The following is a 21,660-nucleotide window of genomic DNA, read 5'->3' as shown; positions in this document are numbered from 1 at the left end:
AATTATATATATCATTTTTAAATTGTAAAATGACACATATCAACAATTACACATTTTTAAAATTATATATAAAAATATATTTACATAATGACAAATCTTACTATATATATACTTATAAATATAGTAAAATAATGGAAAACACAGAAACAATTAAGTAACGTCAAACAAAAGCTAACTCTGTTTTAAAATTTAATATCACCTAATGTGCATGTCTGATATCAGCTGGAAGAGTATTAAATAGTTGAGGATGATATGAACAGAATTTCTAGATTTTATACTTGATATTGAAGAATGTTGTTGATGATTCTGGCAGTCATGCATGATATGACCATCATCTCCTGTGTTTGTGTTTTGTTTTTTAGCTGCAGTGTCAATGTGAAGCAACAGAGGGCGGCGTTACGCTCAAAGCAGCAACACTGCATAAACACAGGACAAGTGTTGTTTAAAAAAATGTTTATTGGCTTTTAAAACCACTTAAAAAATCTCACCTGTGAGTACTTTCCATTGGAAAAAAAAAGAGAGAGAAAAGAACAAAACATCGCTGAAACGCTTTTTTGCAAAATTAACAAGCTACTGTCCACATAGAGCAGATAAACAAGCACATCAGAAGGCTCAAATCTACAGATCCAAACGGACAGACAGAATGAACATGTTTTCCTACCAGACATCGGACCAACTGCGGCATCAATCCCTGCATATCAAAAGAGAACCGGAGTCGGACTTGTAAAATAAAAAATGGTTATTAATCAGTGCCTCGATGAATGCCAGAACATAAAAAATATTTACAGCTTTCTTCACATAGGCGTTTTTTTTATATAATATAAAAAGGATATATTCAAAACCAAATAAGAAACAATAACAATAGAACAACATTCATAAACAGAAACAGACTTATTTTAACTTAGTAAACATCATAAAATGCATATAGAACTACGTTTGTCTCCTCTTGACCTGGTTAACGATACCAGTGCTCTGATTGGCTAAAAGAGTGGTCACGACAAATACTACCATAGATATTTTCACATACATGCGCACATACAGTCATTTTATAACATGGTGAAGCATGTTGGATTTTTTTCTTTTTTAAAAACACACTGCTTAATAATGTCATTTTTAAATCTCGTATTTTCATATTTTCTTCTCAGGTACGAGAAGTCGTACAACGCGGATCTCATTGAGATTAGAGCTCATTGCTACACAAGGCGTTTATTCATTGTCATTTTCTAGCATGAGTTATTCCCCTTTAGCTTTTTATTGTCTTTAGAAGAAAAATAGCGTGGGCACCAATTGTTCCTTAAAACGACAGAAATAAACAAACAATACAAAAAGCTTTTAGTGCAATAATATGAACTTCAAAACCATTTCCAGTGTCCGCTCCTTTGATTCGCCTCCGCACACAACATAGTCACGATAAAATGAACGCCTTTATATTCAAGCCTCATCTAATTTCTTTTTTTTTTTGCGATAAATCCATGCTATAACATCCTCTCTCATTTACACATCACATCTGCGTATGCAGGAACCGATAAACTCCTAAGAAATATGGTACATTAGCAAGCTACAGATCCAACAGACAGCATTTACTAGCACATCACAGAAAGCCAGAAACGTAACAAGCGAGATATCGTGCTGGCTATGGACTTATGATTCCTCAGAGTTTTCTTAAGGGCACTCTCATCTACCTACAAACCATCACCGTTAGCGTCTTGATAAAATGGAAATTTCATAATGACCACTATGTCCTTTTTTTTATTTTATACAAATGTCGCACTAACTTGAACAGCCTAGAATTTTAGTCTTTGTGAACTTGTACAACATGCTCCCCAAACCATAGTTATCTGTACATCCGCCATATACATAATTTACACAAGATTCATCCCGCAATCTGATAAAAACAAAGCAAAAAAAACATTGTCTACAAGATCCCTTTTGGATGACGCCAATTGAAGATGGAAACCGCAACGACTCTTGTTCTTCGACAGCTTCTCTTTGGTATGGAGTTAAGGCCGGAGAAACTACACAGGTTTTCCTGTCGATCTCGAGTTGGAAAGAATATCTAGCCATCACCATACCATCGTCACTACCAGTTTGAAATGATGTGCAAAAAAAGGCGCAGAAATGGCTAGCGACCATCTAAAGAGACGATCAAGAAATGTTCACCGCTAATACACAACACCTTTTTGTTTTTTTAAGTGCACCAAGTTTGTTCTTGAATTCAAAACATCAAAGCCTTTATGAGATGGAATAAGGCCTTAGACTCTGGAAATAAGGCAGACGAGTCTTCTTTTTTTTAACGTATATAGCACAAATCTCATCCCTCCCCAACAGTTTGGATTTAACAGTACAAGTTGTATGGCCTTAAATAACCTTTCCCCGCAAAAACGTGTAAAACCACTTTGACAAAACCAATGACGGCTGATGAGAGATTCAGTAAATGCGATTCTTTAAGTCAGCACCAAGTAGCACCTTGCAGTTCATTGAACTGACTGGTTTACGATATGTAGATGTGATATTTCACCTCTGCTGTACTTACGATATTTGAATACACTCCAACCAATCTCGCAAAGCCACAATAAAAGATACTTATATGACCATTTAGAAATGGTGTTTCCCCAAAGTCAGTGACTTGTCACTTGGAATATTGCATGCAGGTTCTCAATATCCACTGTTTTTAGTGGATGGAAATGTATAAAAGAGTGTGAATTAAATCTAGGATATGCTTGTGCACCAGGTGATGTTTCATTATCAATTGGAACCAGATGAATTATTTGACCATCCAAGATAAATTACTTATGAATAAAAGGGAGAAATGACTGGAATGATCCACGAAATCAATAGGAATACAAACAAAACAATTGTTAAAAAAATAAAATAAAAAATAAAACATTTGATAAAGCACATGCCTGTACGAGATTTACCTCAGGCTGGCACTTTACACTGGACAAGTCCAAAGCATCCAGGTTTTTGCTGCACAGACACATCATTCAACATTTTTGGATACACAAAACGTTGCAATACAAAAAAAACAAAACGCTAAACAGAAACCATAAATATAAACAACAATGACAACAGCAACATCAACAGTAAAGGAACAGGAAATAATATTATCCCAACATTTCCACGGTTGGCTGGTCTTTATTCTCCAGCCAATCAAAACCAGCAGAGTTCACAGTATCGCTGCAAATCTGCTGAAACAGAGGATCGTTCTTCAGTTCTTCCAGTGTGGCATCTTCATATTGGTCCTGCTGTTGACTGGGGTCAAACAGCAAGTTGGGGTCCAAAGTGTTCAGGTCATTAATGCTACTAGAAAGGTCAGAAGTCAACCGGATGTCGCTGGAAAAGTCAGAAGCGACCGCACTAAGTTCAGATGCCACTTGTCCGACGAGTTGTGAACTGGGGTTGAGGCTGTCCTCCCCTAAGAGATCCTTAACGGTAGTGTTGAAGTCCAGTTGCTCTTGTTGCTCGTGATCCATGACCTGCTGAGAGGTTTGGGGCAACAAGTGCTGCCGGGTGAGATCCGGATCATCTTGTAACTGTTGTTGGTCTGACAACTGCAATTGTTGGTCCTGGAGTTGCAATTGTTGGTCTGGAAGTTGCATCTGTTGGTCCTGGAGTTGCAACTGTTGGTCTTGGAGTTGTAATTGCTGATTTGGAAGTTGCAGCTGTTGATTCTGGAGTTGTAGGTGTTGATCTTGCAGCTCCAATTGCGGTTCTTGGAGCTCAAGCTGCTCTTCCGGTTGTTGCAGTCCAGAGCCTGATTGTGCTTGACTGTCGCCACTGGAGAAGACGACTTGTTCCTCTCCCGTGCTTATGAGGTAACCCGTCTTCTGGAAGTCAAATGGCGAAGGGCTTGAGTCCAGAGGCAGCTGCTGGTTCTGAGAGTTGGGGCCTCCGGGGAAGCCCTGTGTCGTCTCCAAGATTTGGGTTAAGTTCATCCGTGCGGTGTAATTGGAGGGCAGGTTATTTACACCAAGTCCTCGCACTGCATCGTCTCCGTCCGTGTCCATCTTGCTGAGAAGCACGGTTGTGATCTTAGCGCTATTGCTTTGCTGCGCCTGGTGACTGACAGGTAGCAGCTCAGACTGCATCATGATGTTTAGCGGCACTGATTGGCTCCTTTGGGCCAAGGTGCTGGCACTGACCACCGACTGGTTGTTGGCCAGAATGTTAAGGACCTCAGATGTCAGGGGGCAATTAAAGGGAGAAACAACAGACCTTGGAGTGGTGACTGTTTGTGCAGTGGTGCCACTGAGGTTACGCTGGCGAACTGCCGGGCTAACGCTACGACACCGGAAGGTTCCAGATGCGGATGTGCTTCCGGATCCTTTATTGTCCAACGGAGCTGGGACGGCGAAACTTTCTTGCCTGCTACTAAGGGTGGTTTGCTGTCCTTGTTGCACTGGAGAAACGGCTGTTAACCTTCCTAAGTTTCCATCCTGATGCCTTGACTGAGACTGGAGAGATTGGCCTGGGATGGCAAAGGCGTGTGGTTTACGGAAATGGTCCTCGACCAGATCCTGGTAACTGGGGAGGATAGCAATGGTGGAGTTGGTTGAGATAACAGGAGAGCCTGCGGTGCTGTTGTACCTGTTGGTTATCCACTCCAGCTTGGCTTTATCTGGGTGGGTGGCCATAGGCCTTTGCATGGGCTTCACTGGACTGCTGGACACAACGCTACCATCATGATAACCAGTTATACTGGAGTTGATAGGAGTGAATGCAAAGGGATTGCGGCATTCAATGGGACTTGGAGGAACACTGCTACTGCAGTTTGACAGTGGAGTGCTAATGGGTGTATGGCGCCCACCTAAGATGCTATCAACTGGGGTAACAGTTGCCATTCGGGAACAAGGGCTTTCTCTGGTCATGCTATTCCCCCCTGGTAGCATCTCGGAGGTAGGAGTTGGAGTAGGCGTTGGTGTTGGCGTAGGCGTCGGAGTTGGTGTGTGCACTGGCGTTGCACTACTATGGGAAGAATGATAGAACTGGGTATTTGTCTGATGGGGCGACATGATTGTTCCTTGTCCAACTGTGGTTTGACCTTGTAGGGATATATCCACACAACTTAGGTAGGATTGCAAGCTGCTATTTAGCTTCATTTGCTCCTCCATCTGTACGAGCTCTTCTACGATACTATCCTGGGTCATATCATCATCATTGAAGGGGAAATAGTCAATGCTAGCTTGGCCTCCTGCAAAATCAACAATGTCCTGCTGAAGAGAGAGCTGACTGGAGGTCTCAGTTGCCATCAACGGTAACGGATTAGCTGCATTCTGCTTGTGTTCTGCTTGCATCTGTTGCGAGAAGTCTTGCAGCGAGCTCTTGAGCTCACTTACAGCGGATACCTCCTGAGAAACAACACTGCTGATTTGGTGGTGACTTGGGATTTGTTGCAATAAAGCTGTGCTATTACCAGAAGCTGTTTCATTCAGGCTGATATCAGCAACTTCATTCTCGATTTGAGGATTAACAGTCCGAGAGATTCCAATGGGAGTGTCGGAAAGAGCCAAGATTTGAGTTGGAAAAGAGCTACTGTGTTTTAGCGTAACTTTGCATGGAGCACTCTCTGGTCTTGCTGGGGTGCCAGGTCTCTGGATCTTCTTAGCTGATATTACAAGACCAGGCCTGGCATTGCTGCTAACATCCAAAGGTTGCTGGGAAACGAATACTCTTTTAACTGGAATTGTATGGGTTTCCAAAACAGATGCAGAGCGTTTTCGAGGTCTTTTTAAACAGAGACCAGCATCTTTAGAAGAAGTGCTTGCAGTTGCCACCGCACAAATGGATGACAATTCGGCGTCTACATTCTGGCTGGTAACAGTTAAATACAAAGTACTTTCTGGTTGATCATTGCTGTTGTTATTGCTGCTTGGGGCAAGAGCCTCCATGATTGTACTTGAAGGGGTTGTAGAGTCACTCTTGGCCCTTATAACTCTCTCAGGCACAGGGGACGCCTTAATAAGCAGAGAGGGTTCACTGGAAGCCCGGTATTTAGTGGCTCTTTCATTCTTTTGTCCTGTACTTGCTCCTGACGCAGTGCTTTGTTTATCAACAGAAATAGCTGAGTTACTGTCATTCACAGCTTCGAATGTCACTTTCACCTCATTGGTAATGGTGGACGCTAACGGGGTTGGGGTTATAGAAGGACGTCCAGGTTTCCCAAATCCAGATGACTGAAGAGAGATGGCAGACGCCCCGTTATGAGCTTGCTGGGTTTGGTTTAATTCTTCCTGGGAAGCTGTGCTACTGATGCCTGCTGACGCAGGTCGCAACGGGGTAGGAGTACTACTATTACTGCTACTGTTGGGCGCTAGCGATATTGCAGTCATCTTGACCACATTTACAGAGCTAACATGAGGTGTGGGCATCACTGTCTTGATGGGGCTGTTGGTGATGAGGAGCGTTTGGGGTGAGCGAAGTGCAATGGCGCTTGTGGCGGAAGGTTTAGGTAAGATCTGGGCATATCGATGTCTGGCCAACCGGTCACCAACTGGGCTGGCAGAGATATTCTGGGGTGTTTTTGGAGACTGCTTAAGAGATTGTGTCACGACCTGGAAGTTAACCGGTACAACTTTTCCCTCTGCTGCCCCAACAGGACTTGGAGAGGTCATTAGTTGCCTGCTTCTCTGAACCTGCAAAACAAAACAATAGTTGAAGCAATTGTCCATCCAGAAATATCAAGTCATCCATACCCTGCTAGTAGGGGTGTGTGACAAGATCTCGTGCCACAAGATCTCGCGATACTAAATTTCTAGATTTCTCGTTGAGTGAAAAGCTTGTGATATCGCCATGACGGAGCGGGAGGGTGAAATTAGCATAGAATATGCCACCGCTACATTCACATTACATTACAGTGCTCACTGCGGCATACCTCCACTGTCGCTTTGCAGTTTTTCTAAAAAATAAAAACCACTGTACTGTTTTTATTTCTATGTTCAATTTGTGGAAAGTAGTTCAATTAGGAGGTCACACACAGCCTCAATCAGAACTTCTGGAAGCTCATAAATCATGTACAGTAAGGTCTGAAGAGACTTAAAAATCATACAGGAGAAAAGCAAGTCAGTTGAGTTTGTGGCAAAACCTTTTACAGTGCTTGTATATTGTTGTCTTTCAATGCATATGGTAATTCGGTAACACTTAATAAGATTCATTAGTTAACTACATTAGTTAACATGAATTAAGAATGAACAAAACTTCTTCAGCATTTATTAATCTTAGTTAATATTAATTTCAACATTTACTAATATGTTATTAAAATGAAAGGTTGTGTTTGTTAACATTAGTTAATGCACTGTGAACTAACATGAACAATGAACAGCTGTATTTTTATTAACTAACATTAACAAAGGTGAATAAATGCTGTAACAAATGCATTACGTAAGGGATAATGTATAGTGAGCTTTACAGTGAAGATCCTGTAAAGCTCCGCTTCGCGTCGGGATCCCGTTCAGCCTGTCGGGGTTGTTATTCACTATAACAACCGGCTCACTATACATTATCCCGCTTATTACATGGCTACCTACAAAATAAATAAATAATTTGCCGCGAATTATTGATTTAAAAAGGGGTTATTGATTTAAAAACGATTGTATTGCTTCCGCTAAAGAAAATAGTCCGTTCCGCGTCCATAGCAACGCGCTGTTTTTCATGGCAACGGTCTGTTATACTTCGCAGCGGTCTGTTATAAAGAAATAACAGACCGCATTCTACATTGGAATTCAGCCAAGCCATGTAATAATCATTGTTAGTTCATGTTAGTTAATACATTTATTAATGAACCTTATTGTAACGTGTTACTGATAATTCATACTCGGAAAGTAGAACTGAAATGATGTTTATTACAAGATTACTAGCTAAAACATTTCAAAAAAGCACCTGCCGACTATTTTTCCACTCATGAACTTTGTCATTGAGGATTTCTATAAAATTTTGTGCAAAAATCTCGTCTCGTGAACCCAATCTCGTGTCTCGTCTTCTAATATAAGTGTCTCGTCACACCCCTACCCGTCAGCAACCAAAATCTCCTTACTGTGATAGGACTCTGAACAGCAGCAACCACAATGCCTATGGTTGGTTGAGGGGACAGTAATGCAGGACTTCCAGAGGTCAGGCTGGACCCAGGGACAGGTGTGCCCGCCTCGGCTCTTCTCACCTGGGCATCGGTGGGCAAAGGAGAGGTGAGCTTCTGCTCCTGCTGCTTCTTCTGGATCTTACGCTGAAGCTGCTGTTTGGCGTCTACAGAAGGCGAAGGGAGGGTCTTCACTTGGGGAAGGAATGAGTTGGCTTCACCGGTTGGCACAAACGCAGACGTAGGGGTTTTCATACCTGGCATTTTTAGGAAATAGGTTTAAGTTAAAAACAACTTTCTTGCCCTCTCTCTCACCCCTGATTGATTAAGAAACAGAGTACATGAAAAAGGGAAATAAATTGTATTTGTTTTTTCTGTGATTGTTTAAAAAGGTGCAAGTTTTGTTGGGTTTTTTCTCTCTCTTAGTAAGGTTTTAATTTTTGCTGTATTTTGTCTATACTGCTGCCACACTGTATGCATTTATGTAATACACATATATTTTAATTTAATATTATTTTATCAATATTGTTTTGTAATATACTAGTATGTTTTGGAGCATGCAAAGGGTTTTCCTGTTAGAACGGTGTTGCGTTAGCGGCCCCTAAGTTAATAACTAATGATCTTCGCAATGGAAGTGAATCAATCAATCAAAACTAATTTTAGCTGGACAATAACTTTATTCTAGAGCTGTTGTAAAGCCTAAACAATATGTTATGGTAATTTCCTATAATCACTGTAAAGCTGCTTTGAAACAATCCATATTCTTAAAAGCACTATATAAATTAATGTGACTTGACATGCATTTATAATCCTTTTCTTTTTTCCATGTTTTTTTGTGTAACTGGCTTTGAGAGTAAGGAATGCTTTTGATTAATTTCAGCTGGATTTCTTGGTTAATATGTTGAAACAAATACTGCATTGTCTTTCTGTTTGTAACTCTCTGATTGAAAAGCATCAATAAAAAGAGTTAAAGTAAAAAACAATGATAAGTTTAATCATGCAAGTTATGTAAGTGAGGTAATTTTTGTGTCTTGCCTGTTGGGGTTCCAGTCATAACAGTAAGAGCTGCCATGGACTTAGTGCCTATATAGTGACTGTTAAGAAGAAAGCGTGCCAGTTCTTCCACACTGTCAAACTGGCGACTCAACACCTTCTGAGCCCATTCGCAGACCAGACCACAGGCAGCTGAGCGCATCTCGTCCTCGGCACTGGGAGACTGTCCGGTCGACTCCAACAACTCACACTAAAGCAGCAGACAGAGAGGGATTGCTTATCAGTTATGACTGGTGAAAATATTACATGACTGGTCAAAAGTATGAAATGTTTGTAAGTCTCAAACGCCGAAGCTGCAAAAATACAGAAAAAAAAGAGTAATAATTAGGGATGCACGAAATATCGGCCACAATATCGGTATCGGCCGATATATGATCCTTTTTGGTGTTATCGTTATCGGCCTGATAAGAAAATTTGGTTGATATATTAAAGCTGATTAATAATTGATTATTTCCTTCAGCTGAGACACTTCAGATGCACACTGTTCAACATGATGGGTTTGAATTGCTTGAAATATGATTCAGTGCAACATGTGCAGCAAGTCTGTCATATCGGCTACATAACATTATAATGAGAAGATTGTAATTGTGTGTTTGAGACGTGGCTTTTAATGGTGAGACTTTTTTTTGTAATCAGGCTCTCAAAAATTATATAAAAATTTGGATTTAGATTTATCGGCCAATATATCGGTTATCGGCTTTAAAATAAAAAGAATTATCGGTTATTGATATCGGCCAAAATTTTCATATCTGTGCATCCCTAGTAATATAGTGAAATATCAATACAATTTATCTACATGTAATTTATTCCTGATGCAAAGCTGAATTTTCATTATCATTACTCTTTGGTGTCACATGATCCTCCAGAAATCATTCTACTATTATTATAGAACAGGACACTCACCCCATCTCCTGATTTGTGTAAGTCCAGGTTTGGGAGTGACGGCATGTGCACAAATGCTTTTTTCCTCAGACCACTGTAGCAGTACGTGATCCATCGTAAAGGTTCACAACAATTCTCATGACTTCTCACATATGTGACCCTGGATCACAAAACCAGTCACATGTCGCACAGGTATATTTGTGGCAATAGCCAGCAATACATTGCATGGGTCAAAATTATTGATTTTTCTTTTATGCCAAAAATCATTAGGATATTAAGTAAATATCATGTTCCATGAAGATATTTTGTAAATTTCCTACCGTAAATATATAAAACATTTCTTTTTGTGAGTGAATGTACATAAATTTTGAGAATAAATGTACAACTTTAATGTTTAGATTTTTTTGCCTCAGATTCCAGATTTTCAAATAGTTTTATATTGTCCTATCCTAACAAACCATACATCAATGGCTTATTTAATAAAGCTTATTCAATAAAGCTAATTTATTTAGCTTTCAGATGATATATAGATCCCAATTTAAAAAAATTGACCCATGTGACTGGTTTTGTGGTCCAGGGTCACACATGATCTACGCATTTAGTTTGTTTCAAAAGATGTATAGCATTACTGTATGTGACATCTCAAATTTCCGCAGAAAAGGATATTTTGATTTCCCCCTCATGCCCAAACGACGTGCCTTCATGTTCGGAAAAACATTTTTCATGATCTTCCCGAAATCAGCTGCGCTTAAAGGATGGTAACCCAGATTGTCGCAATAACTCCTAAAAAAACCCCAAAAAACAGCATGAGAATCCGATGAGTACAAGCACACAAATTCTGTCCATTACTGCATTAAACCGCACTCACTTGTATTCGTCGTACACCTCTTGTTTTGGCAGTGAGGTTTCCGGATGCTCTTCTAAGTGATTTCGGATCCAGTTGAACGCGTATGTTTGTTGAGTCCGACTGGACGACATTGAATTCTGGTCACTACGAGAAGAACAGAGGGAAAGGGAGGCTTGAAACAGCGATGCTGTAGTTGCAGAAATACATGTGTGTACATTTGTTGCTCCTGTATAATATATCACATAACAAGAATGTTTTTTCCCTGTGATATAGTTAAAGTTGTAGTACCATAGTGCAGGACTTGCAGAGCCCCTCTGATTTTCAGTTCTATTGGACATCATGTTGGGAAAGAGGGGTTGACATGATGGACAGATAAGGGGAAACAAATGATAAAACACAGGAAGCTTGGTATTGCAATGTCATAATTGACACAAAATCTATTTAAATGGTGAAATGATTAGCTCATATGATTCAATACAGCATGATGCAAAAGAACAAATGCAAAAATAGGCAATCTTACAAAGAAAAATGGGAAACACTTTACATTAAGGTTCATTAGTTAAACTAAGAATGAACAATCCTTCTACAGTATTTATTAATCTTAGTATAATAATTTAAACATTTACTAATACGTTATTAAAATCAAAGGTTGCGTTTGTTAACATTAGTTAATGCACTGTGAACTAACATGCATTTTTATTAACAAACACTAACAAAGATTAATAAATACTGTAACAAATGAATTGCTGATTGTTAGTTATTATATTAACTAATGAACCTTATTGTAAAGTGTTACCAAAAAATGATACTTGTACACTTCTTGATTTTGTTACATCAATGCATCTCACTAGATATGCATGTTTCACTCAATGAGTGAATAATAAACATCAGACGTACTATATGCTATGAGTGTATTTGATATCGCAAAGCACAAAGATCACAAATGGTTTTTGAGGTGTTCAAATCATAAAAGGAAGGGAGGGGGATATGGAAAGGAATAAATAGATTAAAAATAACATGTACCTTTTGTCATTGCCACTACTGGGACCAGAAGGCAACTTAAGGTAGAGGTAGAGCTTTTCGATATCTGTAAACTTCTCAACATCTTGCTGCGTAAATAAAGAACACAAGGGCATTTCAGACAAGTTTGATGATATTTCTACTCTAAAAACAAACAAGCATGTTCACACAGTCATTAAATGTAATAAAAGTGTAAAAATCAGTGGAATTCTATGACTAACCTAAGAAATAATTAACTTAAACAACTTAAACTGTCAGTTCATTTGGTATTTTGGTGTGAAAGACAACAGATTTCAAGCATTTTATAGACAAAACTGATTATATTTGGTTATGTGATTTTGCTCATTTTAGCAAGTCTTTGACACTTAAAGGTTGATCACTCGAAGGTTGATCAAGGCCATGATGGTTTCAATATAGATTACACAAGATATCCAGTAGCCAAACATTTATTTCGGCCCCTGCAAGACTTCGCAGTCCATGACATCACTGTTTTCTCCTGCATTCATTTGCGCAGGGTTGGCGTATTCAAAGGGGAAAAGCAGGTCCCCTCGAGTCCGACAGAGACACAATACTGGAGTGTGTCTGCGCATATGACCAGCAAACCTGCAGTCCTGCTCAGCTTTTAGCTAGTTGCCATGTAAACCTTGTCAGTAAACATGCATGTCAATGCTGACACACACTTGGTTTCAGCACAGGCTCCTCCCATCTCGCTTTCAATTGGCTGGTGAGAATGAATTCCTCTCACCTCTTCCTATTCTATTTGCCTCTTTGTTGCTAGGGGAAACCGGCACTCATGAATGGGGTGAGGCTTGACAGCCAATGAGCAGTAAATAAAAAAATAAAAGACAATTCGCTGTTATTTCCTAAATGCACCAGGTAGCCGTTATAAATCCATCTATTCAATGCTATGGCTGATATTTGTGACCCTGGACCACAAAACCAGTCACATGGGTCAATTTTTTTTCAATTGAGATTTATACATCACATGAAAGCTGAATAAATAAACTTATAAACTTTCCATTTATATATGGTTTGTTAGGATAGGACATTATTTGGCCGAGATACAACTATTTGAAAATCTGGAATCTGAGGGTGAAATAAATAAATAAATAAATAAATACTAAAAATTGGGAAAAACTCCTTTAAAGTTGTCCATGTATGTTTGCGATTTTGCTGCATTCACTCACAAAAATATATTTTTTAATATATTTACGGTAGGAAATTACAAAATATCTTCATGGAACATGATCTTTACTTAATATCCTAATGATTTTTGGCATAAAAGAAAAATCGACAACTTTGACCCATACAATGCATCGTTGGCTATTGCCACAAATATGACCGTGCAACATGTGATCCAGGGTCACATATTGAGGTATTGTATAAAACAAACATGCAGGCTTATTCTATCGAATATGGAAGCTGAGTCTCTTTAAAGGTTTTATTAGGTTGATTCTGGCTACTGAACAGTATGACATCTGTATGAAGTAGTTATCTTGCCTCTGATTGGCTGCACAGCAGAGTAATAAAACTTTACGCTCTTGATATGAATCAGATTCAACTCTAAATTCTGATTAGAAACAGACAGATTCAACTCTAAATTCTGATTGTAAACATATTCAACTCTAAATTTTGATAGAAATCAGATCAACTCTAAATTATGATTGGAAACAGATTCAACTCGAATTTCTGATTAACAACAGACAGATTCAACTCTAAATTCTGATGGGAAACATATTCCAATCTAAATTACGATAGGAATCAGATTCAACTAGATTCTGATTGGAAACATATTCAACTCGAATTTCTGATTGGAAACAGATTCAAATCTAAATTCTGAAGGGAAACAGACAGATTCAACTCTAAATTCTGATTTGAAACATACAGATTCAACTCTAAATTCTGATTTGAAACATATTCCACTCTAAATTACGATAGGAATCAGATTCAACTAGATTCTGATTGGAAACATATTCAACTCGAATTTTTGATTGGAAACAGATTCAAATCTAAATTCTGATGGGAAACAGACAGATTCAACTCTAAATTCTGATGGGAAACATATTCCAATCTAAATTACGATAGGAATCAGATTCAACTAGATTCTGATTGGAAACATATTCAAATCTAAATTCTGATGGGAAACAGACAGATTCAACTCTAAATTCTGATGGGAAACATATTCCAATCTAAATTACGATAGGAATCAGATTCAACTAGATTCTGATTGGAAACATATTCAACTCGAATTTTTGATTGGAAACAGATTCAAATCTAAATTCTGATGGGAAACAGACAGATTCAACTCTAAATTCTGATTTGAAACAGACAGATTCAACTCTAAATTCTGATTTGAAACATATTCCACTCTAAATTACGATAGGAATCAGATTCAACTAAATTCTGATTGGAAACAGACAGATTCAACTCTAAATTCTGATTGGAAACAGACAGATTTAACTCTAAATTCTGATCGCAAACAGAAAGATTCAACTCTAAATTCTGATTGGAAACAGACAGATTCAACTCTAAATTCTGATTTGAAACATATTCAACTCTAAATTATGATAGGAATCAGATTCAACTCTAAATTCTGATTGGAATCAGATTCAACTCTAAATTCTTATTGGAAACAGATTCAACTCGAATTTCTGATTGGAAACAGATTCGACTCGAATTTCTGATAGGAAACAGACAGATTCAACTCTAAATTCTGATTGGAAACAGACAGAGTCAACTAAATTCCGATTGGAAACAGACAGATTCAACTCTAAATTCTGATTTGAAACAGACAGATTCAACTCTAAATTCTGATTTGAAACATATTCCACTCTAAATTACGATAGGAATCAGATTCAACTAAATTCTGATTGGAAACAGACAGATTCAACTCTAAATTCTGATTGGAAACAGACAGATTCAACTCTAAATTCTGATCGCAAACAGAAAGATTCAACTCTAAATTCTGATTGGAAACAGACAGATTCAACTCTAAATTCTGATTTGAAACATATTCAACTCTAAATTATGATAGGAATCAGATTCAACTCTAAATTCTTATTGGAAACAGATTCAACTCTAGATTTTGATTGGAAACAGATTCAACTCGAATTTCTGATTGAAACAGACAGAGTCAACTAAATTCTGATTGGAAACAGATTCAACTCGAATTTCTGATAGGAAACAGACAGATTCAACTCTAAATTCTGATTGGAAACAGACAGAGTCAACTAAATTCCGATTGGAAACAGACAGATTCAACTCTAAATTCTGATTGGAAAGACAGATTCAACTCGAAATTCTGAAGGGAAACGGAAATATTCAACTCTAAATTCTGATAGGAATCAGAGTCAACTCGAATTTCTGATTGGAAACAGATTCAACTCGAATTTCTGATAGGAAACAGACAGATTCAACTTGAAATTATGACTGGAAAGACAGATTCAACTCTAAATTCTGATTGGAAACAGACAGAGTCAACTAAATTCTGATTGGAAACAGACAGATTCAACTCGAAATTATGACTGGAAAGACAGATTCAACTCTAAATTCTGATGGGAAACAGACAGATTCAACTCTAAATTCTGATTTGAAACAGACAGATTCAACTCTAAATTTTGATTTGAAACATATTCCACTCTAAATTACGATAGGACTCAGATTCAACTAAATTCTGATTAGAAACAGACAGATTCAACTCTAAATTCTGATGGGAAACATATTCCAATCTAAATTACGATAGGAATTAGATTCAACTAGATTCTGATTGGAAACAGATTCAACTCGAATTTCTGATTGGAAACAGATTCAAATCTAAATTCTGAAGGGAAACAGACAAATTCAACTCTAAATTCAGAAGGGAAACAGATTCAACTTTAAATTCTGATGGGAAACAGACAGATTCAACTCTAAATTCTGATTTGAAACAGACAGATTCAACTCTAAATTCTGATTTGAAACATATTCCACTCTAAATTACGATAGGAATCAGATTCAACTAAATTCTGATTGGAAACAGACAGATTCAACTCTAAATTCTGATTGGAAACAGACAGATTTAACTCTAAATTCTGATCGGAAACAGAAAGATTCAACTCTAAATTCTGATTGGAAACAGACAGATTCAACTCTAAATTCTGATTTGAAACATATTCAACTCTAAATTATGATAGGAATCAGATTCAACTCAATTCTAATTGGAAACAGATTCAACTCTAAATTCTGATTGGAAACAGATTCAACTCGAATTTCTGATTGGAAACAGACAGAGTCAACTAAATTCTGATTGGAAACAGATTCAACTCAAATTTCTGATAGGAAACAGACAGATTCAACTCGAAATTATGATTGAAAAGACAGATTCAACTCGAAATTATGATGGGAAACAGAAAGATTCAACTCTAAATTCTGATAGGAATCAGAGTCAACTCGAATTTCTGATTGGAAACAGATTCAACTCGAATTTCTGATTGGAAACAGACAGATTCAACTAGAAATTATGATTGGAAACAGACAGATTCAACTCAAAATTATGATTGGAAACAAATTCAACTCGAATTTCTGATTGGAAACAAATTCAACTCGAATTTCTGATTGGAAACAGATTCAACTCGAATTTCTGATTGGAAACAGACAGATTCAACTCTAAATTCTGATTGGAAACAGACAGAGTAAACTAATTTCTGATTGGAAACAGACAGATACAACTCTAAATTCTGATGGGAAACAGACAGATACAACTCTAAATTCTGATAGGAAACAGATTCAACTCTAAATTCTGATTGGAAACAAATTCAACTCGAATTTCTGATTGGAAACAGACAGATTCAACTCTAAATTCTGATTGGAAGCAGACAGATTCAACTCTAAATTCTGATTTGAAACAGATTGATTCAACTTTAAATTCTGATAGGAAACAGACAGACTCAACTCTAAATTCTGATTGGAAACAGATTTAACTCTAAATTCTAATAGGAATCAGATTCAACTCTAGATTATGACTGGAAACAGATTCAACTCTAAATTCTGATGTACAGACAGATTCAACTTTAAATTCTGATTGGAAACAGACAGATTCAACTCTAAATTCTGATTGGAAACAGACAGATTCAACTCTAAATTCTGATTGCAAACAGACAGACTCAACTCTAAATTCTAATGGGAAGCAGATTTAACTTGAATTTCCCATAGGAATCAGAAAGAATCAACTTTAAATTCTGACTGGATAAGCCTTGTTTGTAACATACAGATAAACACAAACCTGTTACACATTTTAAAATAATGCACCACATTACAACATTGCTTCCACAAACAGCCACAGTCACACTAATTAACTACATTACCTGGTGAAAGAATCATTCATACTGAAGCTTTAGAAGCTTATTACTTTACTGTACTTGTACATTTGCACACTGTTGAAAAGCTGTGAACATACAGCTGTACTTAGAACAATTTCCACCAGCCCAGCCTCATGACGATAAACATTCTATAGTATTGTATTCCATTCAATTCTATTCTATTTCAATATAAATTGTGGCATATTACTCAAAAGTGAGCTAAAAATAGCAAATGAAACTACTATAACACATTATTTGTTTAAGGTAGTTTGGCTTGCTTTAAATGCTTTGATGTGTTTTCATCTTCCTGGTAACGGCCTCCATGACTACAACTGTTTGTTACTGGAGTCATGACACATGTTTATATATATACAAAAGCAATAATTAACATAAAATAGAAAAGCCTGCAAGGACTGACTTTTGACTTTCATTTTTGTCAGCTTAGTCTTGAACATCATCGGTTGAAAGTTGTGGATATTTCAGTCTAGTTTGCCTAACTCACATAAAAGATTGTTCTCAGCAAACTAAAAAAGCCTAGGCTACTTAACAACAAACAAATGTGGTGTAGAAAACTATTCATCTGCAAAATGTGTGGTACTTGAGTTGTAAAGCATTATGTTATAATCACTTGACGCACTGACAAGAAGCTCATTTACATAAATTCTGCTCAAAGACGTAGAAGTAGTAGAAATTAACCCTTGTAATGCATTAAACAAAACTGTATACATTCCCATTGCATTCTCGGTTCTGAGAGTCATAATTTAATATTTTTCAACTTAAACCATATTATATCTGATAAGTAACGAGTGAATGTGCAAACTTTTTAAAGTTTTGAATGTTACCATGTTTTTACCATGATAATCCTGAAATGACCTCTTCCGGGTCAAATTGGACCCGAATGCATTTAAAGAAAATTATTTACAATAATCTAACGATATTTTCTTATAACAATATAAAACTAGAGCAATTATACAAGCTCTTTCACTTTAATTTTGATAGGAAATGTAAAACTTTCCCAGAAGTCTTTAAAAAAAAATCACATTAATGAAAGACATTTCTATCAATTTTTAATGCAATATTTACCCAATATTACGTAAAAAAATGCCAATTATCTTTATAAACAGTGGCAACAGTAATAGGATAAGACATCAGTATTCAATAAATTGTTACATTTATAAATATTTAAAAATATATATATTCTTCCGCCAAATAATAGTTTTTACGCTTTACGCTTGTCAAACAACATTGCAACTTGCTGCATTAATACAGAATGCATCTGAATTATAAACAACACCTTCGAACACGGCTCATGCAGAATATGAATTAAGTGTCCAAAATATCTTTCTGACAACACTAAATGTACATAAGTAATGACATGAGAGACTTACCAATATAGTCTCCACTTTTGATTGTACAGATTTGCTGAAAAACAAGAAAAACAAGGATTGTTAGTGCGGTTATGCTTGAATAAAAAAAAGTATAAACAAAGTGAAAACAAGACATGCTGTTGAGTTCCAGATAACAGGCAGGGCCTTTCTTGGAGGTGGTTTCATTTAAGATAAAAGAATTCGTAGAAAGAGCAGGACTTTTATTTCATTATTAATGACAGTGTCAAAGGTCGAGTCAGGGCTTGTGAATTTTCTACTACACATAAACGAACGGGTTTGTTGGTTCTGGAGAAAATACGCTTTTGTGGACATCTTTGGTTAATAATCATGGATGTCTGATTTTAATTGCAATGGATGTATGATTTTGCATGGGGATTTTCTGATGTCACTGCATGGGATCTCAATGCAAAGGATGCTCGACGTCACTTTCAAAATGCAATTTCAAATGCCTATAATATATGATTTCATTGCATGGGGATGGAGTCTGATTTTGTCTAATGGGTTTTCTGATGTCGTTGCATGTGGATGATGTCTAGTTGCATTGCATGGATCATCTGATATCACTGCATGGAAAGTCTGATTTCAGTTTAATGGGACGTCTGATTGAATCCCATGCTCTGAGAACTTATATTTGAATTTGAAATCAGAAAGGGTCCCACTTTATATTAAGTGGCGTTAAGTACTATGTACTTACATCAAAAAATAAGTACAATGTACTTATTGTGTTCATGTTGTATTGTAAAACTATTTTGCTGCTATTGAGGTGTGATACGGGTAAGGTTAGGGACAGGTGTGGTGGATTGGGTAGGTTAAGGTGTAAGGGAAGGGTCAACTGTGTAATTACAAATGTAATTACATAAATTAATTACAGCTGTAATTACATGCAGGAATTTTTAAAATGTAAGTACAATGTAAAAACATGTAGTTACACAATAAGTACATTGTATCAAATTATTAATTTCAATGTAAGTACATGTAAGTACATAGTACTTAAAGCCACTTAATATAAAGTGGGACCTCAGAAATGCCATGCAATGAAATCAGACATCCTATACAATGACAAAATGATATACCCAGACAAAATCATATCCAAAGATTGAAATCAGACATATTTACAGGCACTAAAATCATATATCAAATGCAACAAAATCATACAATCCATGAAATGATATCAGATATCCCCATGCATTAAATTATGCAAAGAAATCTGACATACAATGCAATGACATGCACTGAAGAAAATCAAGATAAAACTCAGAATGCAATGAAATCATACATCCATTGCAACTGAAATCAGATATCCAAATGCAATGAAATTAGAAATTAGACATAATTACATAAAATGCTATTTGAAACCAGATATGACATCAGAAAGTCCATGCAATAAAATCAGCATGCTTGGATAAATTCTATACAAGTCAAAGAAATCATACATCCAATGCAATGCATTTAGAAATATTAATAATCACATTCACTGAAATCATATGTTCCTCGCCACAATGCATTATCAGACATTCCCATGCACTAAAATCAGAAATTGAAGTCCGATTGACATCCGATGCAATGGCATAAGTAGCCTAAGTCAATCAGATAAAACTCAAGACTTCATCCCCATACTATGAAATCATACATCCATTCCAACTGAAATCAGACATGCAAATGAAATTAGACACCAGACAATCACATGCACTGAAATCTGATATTACATACATTTAAAAACCAGATATGCCATATGAAATTAAATAATTCTATGCAATGACATCAGAAAGTCCATGCAATGAAATCAGACATCATATGCAAGAAACTGAAATCAGACATAATCCCATGCAACAAAATCACCCTGCCCATGGATTGAAATCAGACATTGCCATGCACTGAATTTAGATATAACTTGAATCTGAAATGAGATGTACTATGCAATGACATCTGACGTCCAGTGCAATGACGAGATAATCAATGAGATCAAATCAGACATCATGCAATGAAATCATGCATCTGAAATCAGATATTGCATGCAACGAAATAATATGTAGGCCCACTGTCCAGTTGAAATAAGGCTGTAAACAATCAAAACATAACATGCAATGGAATCAGACATCCCGTTACGAGTGCCAGCCATCAGATGCATGCAATGTTTCCGAGATCGGATCTCTCACCAAATGGAGTTCTTGATCTTGTTGTACTGCAGTGCCGTGGCCTCGAGGCTCTGCAGGGACGGTCCGGGAACACCGGGAACACCGGGCTGTTGTTGTTGATCATCAGCCATCACGGTGAGCTTCATGCATGGGAGGGGGAAGAGGAGGAGGAGGAGGAGCAGGAGGAAGAGGAGGACAGATTCAGCATGTAGGCCTCATTTGAGCGCATAACGCCCGGAGCCGAGGTGAGACGAGCCGTTACCGGGAGTCTGGACCGAGCAGCACGGGCTCGGTTGTCGGATTCGGACGCATACACCGCGGCGGGCGAGAACGAGGCGGAAAAACACGGAGATTCTCCGAGAGAAACAGCAGCAGCAGCAACTGACCGAGCTGAAACGGGGACTGCGCATGCGCACGGGCGTACAGGCGTGTGCGCGCTCGCGTGTGTAACCTAGCTACACTCATGCTGGAAATTGCACTCAAAAGTGAACACCCTTCTGTTCATATATAACGATAACGTGTTTTATTATTCTAAACGTAAAAAAAAAGAGTTTAGGTTACTTCCAAAAAAAAAGTCACATCATATGTGCCCAAAACATGTTTATACCATTGTTTATCAACTAGCTTTATTTGAAAATAATATAATTCTATAATATCTTTGTGTAGAACACTAAAAGCTGAAAATAACCTACATTGGGAGGAAAACGGCTTCATAAATTCTGTATTAAAATGAGGCGTGTAACCTAGCTACACCCTTTGCTGGAAATTGTCCTAAAAAGTGAACTAATTCTCCCTTCTATCATATATAATGATAAAATGTGTTATATTATTCCATAAATGTAAAAAAGTTTAGGTTACTTTTCAATCAAGTGATTACTTACTACCATAGTAGCCTACTATGTGCCCAAAACATGTTAATACCATGGCATAT

General features: G+C 37.3%; 1 protein-coding gene across 1 annotated transcript; it reads right to left on the bottom strand.

Annotated features, from left to right (window-relative positions):
• Positions 1-450: 450 nt before the first annotated feature.
• rfx7b (regulatory factor X7b) lies at positions 451-21,025 on the bottom strand. The gene is made up of 10 exons (XM_081355411.1): positions 20,751-21,025; positions 18,595-18,628; positions 11,874-11,959; positions 11,139-11,177; positions 10,872-10,994; positions 10,666-10,786; positions 10,025-10,105; positions 9,104-9,311; positions 8,030-8,325; positions 451-6,632 (listed from the first exon to the last, which is right to left on the bottom strand). Exons 1-10 carry the CDS (start codon positions 20,873-20,875, stop codon positions 3,105-3,107), a joined length of 4,641 nt encoding a protein of 1,546 aa, XP_081211537.1. The 5' UTR covers positions 20,876-21,025; the 3' UTR covers positions 451-3,104.
• Between the last annotated feature and the right edge of the window lie 635 nt (positions 21,026-21,660).

This window comes from Scardinius erythrophthalmus (genome assembly GCF_964197995.2).
Source record: "Scardinius erythrophthalmus genome assembly, chromosome: 24".
Taxonomy (NCBI): domain Eukaryota; kingdom Metazoa; phylum Chordata; class Actinopteri; order Cypriniformes; family Leuciscidae; genus Scardinius; species Scardinius erythrophthalmus.
The sequence above is the reverse complement of the archived record's forward strand: the minus strand, read 5'-3'. Positions and strand labels throughout refer to the sequence as shown.

Bases quoted from the DNA above. Each gene is read 5' to 3' on its own strand.
- rfx7b (XM_081355411.1), bottom strand. From the start codon at position 20,875: ATGAAGCTCACCGTGATGGCTGATGATCAACAACAACAGCCCGGTGTT. The intron at 18,629-20,750 runs GTGAGAGATCCG...CTTGTTTTTCAG, and splicing joins AAGATCAAGAACTCCATTTG to CAAATCTGTACAATCAAAAG. The intron at 9,312-10,024 runs GTGAGTGTCCTG...CTGCTGCTTTAG, and splicing joins TACACAAATCAGGAGATGGG to TGTGAGTTGTTGGAGTCGAC.